The sequence below is a fragment of the Panulirus ornatus genome, chromosome 5 (genome assembly GCF_036320965.1).
Source record: "Panulirus ornatus isolate Po-2019 chromosome 5, ASM3632096v1, whole genome shotgun sequence".
Taxonomy (NCBI): Eukaryota; Metazoa; Arthropoda; class Malacostraca; order Decapoda; family Palinuridae; genus Panulirus; species Panulirus ornatus.
The window spans coordinates 14,120,522-14,132,990 of NC_092228.1; the positions used below are offsets into that span (position 1 = coordinate 14,120,522).

At 39.4% G+C, this 12,469-nt stretch overlaps 1 protein-coding gene across 39 annotated transcripts in view; it reads right to left on the reverse strand.

Moving 5' to 3' along the window:
- LOC139748583 (uncharacterized) overlaps positions 1-12,469 on the reverse strand; it is a 978,916-nt gene that overhangs the window by 205,908 nt on the left and 760,539 nt on the right. For all 39 annotated transcript variants that reach the window (XM_071661646.1, XM_071661679.1, XM_071661676.1 and 36 more), the window contains 3 exons: positions 11,952-12,151; positions 6,788-7,024; positions 2,382-2,430 (listed from right to left, as the gene is read on the reverse strand). In XM_071661646.1, the coding sequence (XP_071517747.1) occupies positions 2,382-2,430; positions 6,788-7,024; positions 11,952-12,151 (486 nt within the window). The remainder of the gene's footprint in view (positions 1-2,381; positions 2,431-6,787; positions 7,025-11,951; positions 12,152-12,469) is intronic.

The window sequence follows — 12,469 nt, forward strand, 5'->3', positions numbered from 1 at the left end:
GTGAAAAAGATTTTGTGTGATCGGGGCCTGAACATGCAGGAGGGTGAAAGGAGGGCAAGGAATAGAGTGAATTGGAGCGATGTGGTATACCGGGGTTGACGTGCTGTCAGTGGAGTGAATCGGGGCATGTGAAGCGTCTGGGGTAAACCATGGAAAGCTGTGTAGGTATGTATATTTGCGTGTGTGGACGTATGTATATACATGTGTATGGGGGTGGGTTGGGCCATTTCTTTCGTCTGTTTCCTTGCGCTACCTCGCAAACGCGGAAGACAGCGACAAAGCAAAAAAAAAAAAAAAAAAAAAAAGACTTTTCTGACTGATCATAAAGTACCTAACCTGAAGGGAATAAAAGACACATATCAGCAGTGCCTTTCCAAACTGGGTTCAGGAAACCATTCATACCCCACAACCTTGCGGTCACTGTTATTCCTTATATATGTAAATGGCTTGAGAGAAGGATGTAAATCATATGCTGAAAGACAATCCAAAGATTTCAAGGCATTTGGATTGTTCAAGTTTGCAGGAAACTACAATGTGACTTAGGCAACCTCCATTCTGGTCAGATGCATTACTGATGAAGATGAACTCAGCTAAATGCAATGCAACAAAGATGGGACACTAAGGCCTATTTATTACTCACCTACGAGAGAAATTACAAGAATCTATGCGAGAAGGAACTTTAGGGATCTCTATTCTAAAACTGATTTCAAGTTCATGGACAAAAACAAGTTTAAAAATATATATGCTACACAAAGAAAACTTGGAGTATAAACCACCTGTTTGGTCATCCAACTTGAGATTTCCAGTGATGGTACCAACAAACACAGTACTTGAAAAAAGGGAGCTATGTTACAAGGAGAGATAGGAACAATGGACCTAACTACAATGGAAGATGAGGAGGAGGGCAGACATGATTAAAGTTTTCAAGTTAATGAAATGACTCAACAATGTCAATGTCAAGAATCCACTTGAAACTGACAAAAACTGGTCGACAAAAGAACAAGAAATGAGAGACAAATCAGTAAAATAAAAAAAGTATGAAAAACACTGTTAACAGAGAAGTTGATAGTTGGAATATGTTAGGTGAAACAAAAGTAAATACAGAGTATAAAAGGAAGTTCAAGAAATTACTTTACGAAAAAAAAAAGGAAGGCACAACTCCCTTATCATAACAAACACAGAAAATAACAGAGATAATTACACACACATATATACAACTGGAAACATATACTAATTCAGTTATTCATTCTCTCTCTCTACGTGAAGATCTGTTTCACTTAGTAACAAAATCTACATTTTTGATATATATCATCCTTTCCTTAATCATCATTAACATTTAATGTATGCCTTGACAATGAATGAATCTACAAACCTGAAAACTGAGGACTACAATGTGCTAAGTTTAAATCATCACTGATGCACATGTAAACTTTTATACCAATAAACACTGAAATATCTGACAATATATTTTTCAGCTTTATACATTCAATTTACTATAGACAAATTATCAACTCTATACAGTCAGCCTTACACAGTACATATCATGGTCATTCCTTAAAACAATTTTCAATCAGTACAAAGAACAGCCATTATTACACATATATGTTTTATAGTACTGAACTTATATCATCCAAAGTACAGGGATGGTGTTGAGTGACGCAATGTTGCTGTTATGGTTTTTTTTCATGTTTCTCTTCTTACTGATTTTTAGGCAAAGGTACAAAAATTATTACAACAGATAAACAGGATGAACTATGGGAAATGATAAAACTGATGTTTTTAATCCCAGCCACTGTACTAATAAATAAGAATCAGAGTATGATTATCTGGGGTCTTCTAATCACAAGTTATCCCATGGGTTTAAGCTCGGGAAGTAGTATATTACAACATGCCATAACTTGACAAATGGTATGTATACACAAATTCATGGAAAAGTTTTTAATTTAAACAATCCACTTTTAAACACTAAATTCCAAATACATCTTTTAATTTAAGCAAAATGAAAATTCACCAAAAACTATTCTGGCAGGGACCTCTTTCAAGTAGGACCTTTCCTAAAACACACACCTAAGAAGCGATGCAGGCTGAATAAAACCACTTAAAATTTTGAATTACTAAAGGGGACTACAATAAGAAATATATTAACAGTGAGAAAAATAATCCACACTCTCCACTACTCGCAAACAAAACTACTAAAAATAAGGGACAAAGTTGGTTCAATGTGGTATATCTTTTTCTATTTCTTTATCTTTAAGGATTTATTCTGAGGTACTAACTAGTTAGAATAACTGGAGAAGCAAAAGCAAGACTACAATCAGAAAAATTATGAAAAAGTTAGAAATCACAAATTAATCATATGTAGCTGAAGTATTAATAATTACCTTGGTAAGCTCTTTGATTCTCCTCTTCCTCCTCAGCACTTTCAGCTTCCTATGGATAAAAAAAACATATAATTTTGCTACCAATCAAATCAATTTAAGGGAATAACAATAGAAAATAAAGGAAAATAATAATAATAAAATAATTGGTATAGAATGCTGAAAGAAGAGAACATTTTTAGTACAACATTAATAAAGGATTTTAAGGTCATCTAGGTGTGTGGGTAAAACCCTTGTCTCCTAACTTATAGAGTTGAATTAAATATGGCAACTAGTCAAAGTTATCAGGATGCCACTTGTTACTGTATGAAAAGGGTTGATTACTTCTCTTATATTAAGGGTCTTGGACCAACTTTTATCTCTCCCATTAAGCTGTCACCACTACCAATGAAAAATGAAAAAAAAAATGCTGTAAGATTATCATTAAGTAATAACAGGGTCCAAATGCGATGTGAGACTGACCAGCTGGTAGGAACATGACATGCTCTGCCCAGGACCCACGCTTAATCTACCTCACAAGCTTCACATAAGTTTTAGCCCACTTTCTACCCACACCAGCATCAGTGCATCATAAGATTTCTGGCTTCATACCTACCACCCCTCACTGAAGTTTTAGCACAGTCTGTATCCTAACTAGCATTGGCACATCATAAGATTTCTAGCTTCATTGCTAAGGTCAGAGAGATTATCTGCTGGTTCTGGGGCAGGAGGTATTACTAGATGTTTGGATCCCATATCTACAAGCCTATTAGCAGATATACCCAAACGCACAAGTAGCACTAATCTGCACAAAACAGTGCTATGACTGTGAAACTGCCCTAATGGTGGGAATGTGGCATGCTCTACTCAGGACCCATGCTTACTCAACCCTCACTAAAGTTTTGGTGCACACTGTACAACACACACATTCTAAAATATTTCACCTATTTGAAAATATTGTACATAGAGGAAATACTAGTACATGTAAGCAAATAAGCACTACTAAATGTATCGATCTTCTGCAGCTTGGTAATGTGAAAAACAGTTGTCGTGCTAATGATGAAGTTTTTCATAAGTGCTGCTTTGGATTCAACCTTAGTACTCTCTTGTAAAACTCCTATCTTCTATTTGAAGCTTAAGATGTTCCTCTTGAGTTTTATGCAAGAGGTAGAAGGATTCAAGGAGCAGTCAGGCAGTTGGTGCACATTATACACCGCCCCTGACATACGTCTAAGTTCTGTTCTGACTGACTGATCAGATCTTCAAATGGACATAAGTCAGAAGCATGTCAGCATGGTATGTAGAATTTGTATATTGTAAAGCATTCTTTTTTTCTTCATACTTATTATACTTTGTCGCTGTCTCCTGTGTTAGCGAGGTAGCGCAAGGAAACAGACGAAAGAATGGCCCAACCCACCCACATACACATGTATATATATACACATCCACACATGCAAATATACATACCTATACATCTCAACGTATACATATATATACATACAGAGACATATACATACATACACATGTACATAATTCATACTCTCTGCCCTTATTCATTCCCATCGCCACCCCGCTACACATAAAATAACAACCCCCTCCCCCCCGCATGTGCGCGAGGTAGAACTAGGAAAAGACAACAAAGGCCATATTCGTTCACACTCAGTCTCTAGCTGTCATGTATAATGCACAGAAACCACAGCTCCCTTTCCACATTCAGGCCCCACAAAACTTTCCATGGTTTACCCCAGATGCTTCACATGCCCTGGTTCAATCCATTGACAGCACATCCACCTCGGTATCCCACATCGTACCAATTCACTCTATTCCTTGCACGCCTTTCACCCTCCAGCATGTTCAGGCCCCGATCACTCAAAATCTTTTTCACTCCATCTTTCCACCTCCAATCTGGTCTCCCACTTCTCCTTGTTCCCTCCACCTCTGACACATATATCCTCTTTGTCAATCTTTCCTCACTCATTCTCTCCATTTGACCAAACCATTTCAAAACACCCTCTTCTGCTCTCTCAACCACACTCTTTTTACTACCACACATCTCTCTTACCCTATTATCACTTACTCAATCAAACCACCTCACACCACATATTGTCCTCAATCTCATTTCCAGCACATCCACCCTCCTGCGCACAACTCTATCTATAGCATACGCCTCGCAACCATATAACATTGTTGGAACCACTATTTCTTCAAACATACCCATTTTTGCTTTCCAAGATAATATTCTCGCCTTCCACACATTTTTCAACACTCCCAGAATGTTTGCCCCCCTCCCCCACCCTATGATTCCCTTCCACTTCCATGGTTCCATCCGCTGCCAAATCCACTCCCAGATATCTAAAACACTTCACTTCCTCCACTTTTTCTCCATTCAAGCTTACCTCCTAGCTGACTTGTCCCTCAACACTACTGTGCCTAATAGCTTTGCTCTTATTCACATTTACTCTCAGCTTTCTTCTTCCACACACTTTACCAAACTCAGTCACCAGCTTCTGCAGTTTCTCACCTGAATCAGCCACCAGCGCTGTATCATCAGTGAACAACAACTGACTCACTTCCCCAGCTCTCTCATCCACAACAGACTGCATACTTGCCCCTCTTTCCAAATCTCTTGCATTCACCTCCCTAACAACCCCATCCATTAACAAATAAAACAACCATGGAGACATCACGCACCCCAGCCGCAAACCAACATTTACTGAGAACCAATCACTTTCCTCTCTCCCTACATGTACATATACCTTACATCCTAAATAAAAAGTTTTCACTGCTTCTAACAACTTGCCTCCCACACCATATATTCTTAATACCTTCCACAGAGCATCTCTATCAACTCAGTCATATGCCTTCTCCAGATCCATAAATGCTACACACAAATCCATTTGCTTTTCTAAGTATTTCTCACATACATTCTTCAAAGCAAACACCCGATCCACACATCCTCTACCACTTCTGAAACATGCCTTTACCCTCTCAATCAATACCCTCCAATATAATTTTCCAGGAATACTCAACAAACTTATACCTCTGTAATTTGAACACTCACTTCTATCCCCTTTGCCTTTGTACAATGGCACTATGCAAGCATTCTGCCAATCCTCAGGCACCTCACCATGAGTCATACATACATTAAATAACCTTACCAACCAGTCAACAATACAGTCACCCCCTTTTTTAATAGATTCCACTGCAATACCATCCAAACCCGCTGCCTTGCCGGCTTTCATCTTCCAAAAAGCTTTTACTACCTCTTCTCTGTTTACCAAATCATTCTCCCTAACCCTCTCACTTTGCACACCACCTCAACCAAAACACACTACATCTGCCACTCTATCATCAAACACATTCAACAAACCTTCAAAATACTCAGTCCATCTTCTCACATCATCACTACTTGTTATCACCTCCCCATTAGCCACCTTCACTGATGTTCCCATTTGTTCCCTTGTCTTACCCACTTTATTTACCTCCTTCCAAAACATCTTTTTATTCTCCCTAATATTTGATGATACTCTCTCACCCCAACTCTCATTTGCCCTCTTTTTCACCTCCTGCACCTTTCTCTTGACCTCCTGCCTCTTTCTTTTATACATCTCCCAGTCATTTGCATTATTTCCCTGCAAAAATCATCCAAATGTCTCTCTCTTCTGTTTTACTAATAATCTTACTTCTTCATCCCACCACTCACTACCCTTTCTAATCCGCCCACCTCCCACGCTTCTCATGCCACAAGCATCTTTTGCGCATGCCATCACTGCTTCCCTAAATGCATCCCATTCCTCCCCCACTCCCCTTATGTCGTTTGTTCTCACCTTTTTCCATTCTGTACTCAGTCTCTCCTGGTACTTCCTCACACAAGTCTCCTTCCCAAGCTCACTTACTCTCACCATTCTCTTCACCCCTACATTCTCTCTTCTGAAAAACTCTACATATCTTCACCTTCGCCTCCACAATATAATGATCAGACATCCCTCCAGTTGCACCTCTCGGCAAAATAACATCCAAAAGTCTCTCTTTTGCATTCTTTTATGCTACTTAATTTCTATCATGATTATCCCATTTTTACTGACCAGCTTTACTCAAGATTCTTTAGTTCATATTTCCTCATTTCTAGTTTCTAATCTCTATTTTTTTCTGGTTGTATGTATGTATGGATAGTTGTAAGGTGTATTGGTTGTAAGGGATCCGGTGTACACAAATGTGCTACTCCTGCATATCATGGTGGTTGAGAATGAAATGCTGTTGCATACACTCTAGGTGATACAATGGCATTCTAATTCCCCAGCAAGCAGGTGCACTTACTCATGCTCATAAAGCTCTGTCCAAAGGTAAGAAATATGTGAAACTGATCTAGAACTGATCTACATACTTATGAAGAGAGAATCACACTTTCATCTACAAATACAACTCCTTACCTTCATCATGTCTTGCTCATCATAAGACACATCTAAAGACACATCTCTGTTGAGTGTGGTATCCCGAGACGGCCCAAGTTCATCCCTGAAGGCTTCAAATCCAGACTGGTCAAGATGTGCTTTTGCCATTGCTCTTTCAATGTCATCTGTGACCAACTCAACATTGAATATGCATTGGTTTACAATATCATCACGACCAATCTTGCGCAGACCCTTTTCAAGTGTATTTCCATTTGCCTGTGTTTAAAGAAGAAGGGGTTTTGAAATATCTGACTTTTGCACCTTAAACTGAGTAAAGAACTTTCAAGGCTACTTCTTGGATAAGATAAAATGGGAAAATTTACTTCATTTATCAACAGTAGTCATACAACCTGCTAACAATCATCAGTCACAATTATCTGTAAGACAATGCTAACAATAAAATGACATTTCACCATTAATCTGCAAACTGGGGGTGAAAAAACAGCATGCAAAAATAAGGTAGATACTTGCATCTCCTCAGAGAGATGCCTCACCAAGCTGTTATCTGTGTATGTAAATATGTGTGCTTGTAATGCTATCTATTGATAGAAAAGCATTTACTATGCTCTTGTCTCCTGGGAATGATAAAAAACCTATCTGGAACCCACAGGAGTTATCTCAGGATAACTTTTTAGAATATTAGTGACCTAACTCGGGATAATAATAATTTATGCAAAAGCTCAGACTGAGAATATTCAAGATAGTAAAGGACAGGGTGTAAGGTTAATAAAGCATAACAGTGGCAAATTCTGTAGAGGAAAATAAAGAATTTTCAGATACCCTCCAGCAAATGGGAATGAACTAGGTAAGGAATATTGCTTCTTAAGGGTTAAATCTAAGCATAATATTTGTCCTGTTCTCAATCTCTGGAACCATCCCTTCCTCTAAAGACCTACTCAACAATACTTTGGGTAGTACATCATATGTCTAAGCATAGAATTCAGCACATAAGGGGAGACATCATCAAGACCACAAGCCTTTACGGAACAAGTTTTTAATAACCTACTTGTATCATTTCTATCAGTTTCTCTGGCTGTACCTTCCACGACTTTATCTTACTCCCATCTTGCTAATGCTGAGGCAGGAATGTACTTCACTAGGAAAACACTTGATCATTCAGCTCCTCACATATGTCCTCATCATCCTCAAGAATTCTTCCCTTAGAGTCCCTTTGCCTGATTAGCTCTTATGCAATCCATAGTTTACTACGGAGGAGGGTGGATGTGTTGGAAATGAAACGTTTAAGGACAACATGTGGTGTGAGGTGGTTTGATTGAGTAAGTAATGAAAGGACAAGAGAAATGAGTGTGTGGTTGAGAGAGCAGAAGAGGGTGTGCTGAAATGGTATGGACACATGGAGAGAATGAGTGAGGAAGGATTGACAAAGAGGATACGTGTCAGAGGTGGAGGGAACATGGAGAAGTAGGAGACAAAACTGGAGGTGGAAAGATGGAGTGAATTTTGAGCGACCAGAGTCTGAACATGCAGGAGGGGGAAAAGCAGGCTCGAGATGGAGTGAATTGGAATGATGTGGTAACTGGGGTTCACGTGCTGTCAATGGACCGAACCAGGGCATGTGAAATGTTCAGAGTAAACCCTGGAAAGGTCTGTGGGGCCTGGATGTGGATAGGGAGCTGTGGTTTCGGTGCATTACACAGTAAAGCTAGAGAATAAAAGTGAGCGGATGTATCCTTTTTTCGACTGTTTCCTGGCACTACCTTGCTGACACGGGATGGTGATGCATTTTCCTGTGGGGCAGGGTGGTGCTGGGAGTGAATGAGGGTGAGCAAGTATGAATATGTATATGTGTATTTATGTTGATATGTATATATATGCATATGTGCATATATGTATATTGTATGTATATGAATGGATGGGTTTTTCTTTGTCTGTTTCCTGATGCTAACTCGCTAACTCGGGAACCAGCAATCAAGTATAGTAAACCCTCAATCTAATAGACCCTGATATAACAGAGTTTGGATATAACAAACAAATTATAATGCAGTACATTAATCAACAATAACAAAAACTAATCTTTTTAAAAACTCTCCAATACCGCATCATGCGCATTTCATATCACACTTGTTTTTGGTAGTGTGAGGAAGACTCACTTCGTATTTGTCTCAGTCTACCTCAAGCTATCATTCTGTCAGGGTGCATACAAGGTGTTTCTGTTATTTCTGAATTGTGACTATCTATTGAATAATTTTGCAATCTTTACAGTTCAAAATAGCATCAAGTGATTGTAAGAGGCACAATAAAAGCAGGTACTACATCCTCACTTCATTATAAAGAAGTATCGTTATACAGGAGTGGGGTGGCATCGCCTCTATCTCAGTCTGACTCCAGCCTCCAACTGCATAGCAAGCATTCCCATGCTGCTGGGTGCCCGCTGCCCAGCTATCATACAACACATTAAACCCTACATCCCCCCTCACGAGATTTTGGTAACTAAATGTGACATTTTGTTACAACAAACAGAACTAAAAATAGTAAAACAACAAGAAAGAGAATGAAATCAAAATTCGACAAGCCATAACGTAAATAAACACACAAATCTTTGCTCAGCAACAGCACACTTCCTTTACATGTAAGCATAACATAAATGACATAAATAAGTGTGTTCATTCTTCAGAGAAGCCACCACAAACATAATCTTGCAAGTGTACAGGGCAATGTCTCATACAGTGACGGCACCATCGCCTGAGATTGGGTGTTACCACAACTAAGGGCAAAGCCACTGCTGCTGGGTACTCCCCTTGACTCATGGGTGTTGTGGGGATTGGCAAAACCCAGTGGCGTAGGTGACGTCGGTTTTGCAAAGACAGGCAGCCACTGCTGTTCAGCTTTACTGACTATTGTCTATGCAGTATCACCTCCACTACCATGGCCGACCTGTTCCACACCTTCGAAGCAACGTATTGCAAGTAGACGGGTGCCTACGGAAAACTGGGACAGTGTAGCAGTGTCACCTGCTGGGCCTGGCTCTCTGCTATGGCCTGCTCCCTGTTTCAAAGAGCAGTTCTTCATCGCTGGTTTATCAGGTAAATGATGTTGCAAGGGTGCCGGGACACCATCTTGCAACTGTCTTCCTGCTGCCAGCTGTGTAGGGGGACTTATCCCCCTCCCTTAGGGGGATGATGTGATATTGGAGCATAGCCTGAGTTGCTTTGCTGTTGTGGAGGCTACTTCCAACACCCATGCTGCCCCTCAACACCCATTTGGCTGCCTTTACCAATTCTTCAGCATGTCCATTGGACTGGGGGAAGCAGGCTGAGGAGATGCTGGCCACAATTCCTCATTTTTTGTTGAAAGCTTCCACTTCCTCACTGTCTAGATTGGTTCCCCCATCCAAGGCAATTTCCTTTGGTATGTCCCATCTGAAGAAGGTGAGCAACTTGCCATAACTTGGGATTTTCCTCACATAGGTTTGAATCTTACTCACTGCAACATGTAAGAGGTGCAACGAAAGCAGGTAGTCAGTCCTCACTTCATCATAAAGAAGTAATCTTTCACAAGAGAAGGGTGGCATCGCCTCTATCTCAATCAATCTAACTCCTGCCCCTAACTGCCTAGCAAGCGTTCCTACGCTGCCGGGTGCCTGCCAGTGTTTGCTGCCCAACTAATGTACCACATACTAAACCCTACAGTGAAAGAGAAGTTAAAAGAAAGTGTGTGACTTTAAATATGGCACAGAAATAGGTTACATTCAATTTAACAGACTTTTGGCATCAACGTTCACACACTCCCCCAATTAGTCAGTTAAATCAAGGGTTTACTGTATATAATAACAATAAAATAATGGTTTGGATATATGGAGAGAATGAGTGAGGAAAGATAGATAAAGAGGATATATGTGTCAGAGGTGAAGGGAAGGAGAAATGGGAGACCAAATTGGAGGTGGAAGGATGGAGTGAAAAAGATTTTGAATGATCAGGGTCTGGACATACAGGAGGGTGAGAGGCGTGCAAGGAATAGAGTGAACTGGGGTCGATGAGCTGTCAATGGATTGAACTAGGACATGTGAAGCATGTATGGTAAACCATGGAAAGGTCTGTGGGGCCTGGATGTGGATAGGGAGCTTTGGTTTCAATGCATTAAACATGACAGTGAGATACTGAGTGTGAACGAATGTGGCCTTTTTTGTCTGTTTTCTTGGTGCTACCTCACTGAAGCGGGAGGTACCAATGCTATTTCCTGTGTGGTAGGGTAACGACAGGGATGGATGAAGGCAAGATAGTATAACTATGTACATATGTATACATGTATATGTGTGTGTATGTGTATGTATACGTAGGTATATGTTGATGTGTATATGTAAGTATATGTGGTGTATGGTCATTTATGTATACATATGTGTATTCGTATCAGTCCAAGGGGAAAATGAAACACTCATAGGAATATACTTGATCACGTGCAAACTTGTGATCCTTTCCAATATATGCGTATATGAGTGGATGGGCCATTCTTCATCCGTTTTCTGGCACTACCTTGTTGATGTGGGAAACAGCGATTAAGTATAATAATGATACTAATAATAATGATAATAATAAAAATACTTGAAATAGTTTGCTCCTTATGAATTTATGGAAGTTTTGAATTAAACCTGGCTTTGTCTAAAATGCTCACTTCAAAGTCTCTCTGCTCCTCTCTCCTTAACTTGCAGTAATTGTTTCTTGCTCCCTTGCATCATTCATATGCTGTGTGGCTACAGTGTTATCTATACCTCCATAATACATTTGTGAGCTCTTTTGCATTTTGGCATTCCTTGTTAAACTATGTCTGTTCTTTTCGATCCTCTTCCTCTGTTAACATAAAATTGTGCCCATATTCTGACACCACTGTCCAATTCATCGTCTCAAAGGACTTGATCACCTCTTTGTATTTGCCATGAATGTATTTTCTCTTAGGGTTCTGTACCCTCTCTGATCCCTTTCTTGTGCACTTCTCCAACACACAGTTAAAATCAAGCAATACATAATCACTTTCCCCAACAGTCCATGCTTTTATATGTAACAACAAGGTCTAGCAGTGATTGTATATCATCCCCCTGGTTAAAAAAAAGAAAAAGCTCAAAAAGCTTCTAACAAGAAAACCTGAATGAAACAAAATGACATATGATATTCAATAGTTTTTTCCATACCTTATTTCCAGAAGTCTGCATCCAAAGCCTAAGCATAACAATGGCCTGCTGGGGAGCATTGTCTGGATATTGTGACTTGATGATATTTATGTCTGAATCACTGATTTCCAACTCATGTGCAAGAGCCACCCAATCAGTGCCCAACATGTTTGAGATATCAGTGAGTCGAAGATCTGCTTTGTGGATTGTATCAGCTTTACCTGATGGAAATTAATATAAAATACAATTAAATCATTTAAGTGACATCTCAAATTCTAACATAATAAAATAGTACTATCATTAATCAGACCTTATCATCCAATTACTAGGAACTGTAATATCTCAAATCAAAACACCCAAACTTCCAATAAAGTATCTAAAGTATACTATTCATTCAAGTGCTTAATGAATATTACAAATTACAAACAAAATAAATTTAACCTACTTTACCAAAGGTTAAAATTTTAGGTATTCAAAGACATCTTGTCATCTTTTAAGTTTTGACAAGAAAAAAATGCACTACCTTCTTGATATTAGCT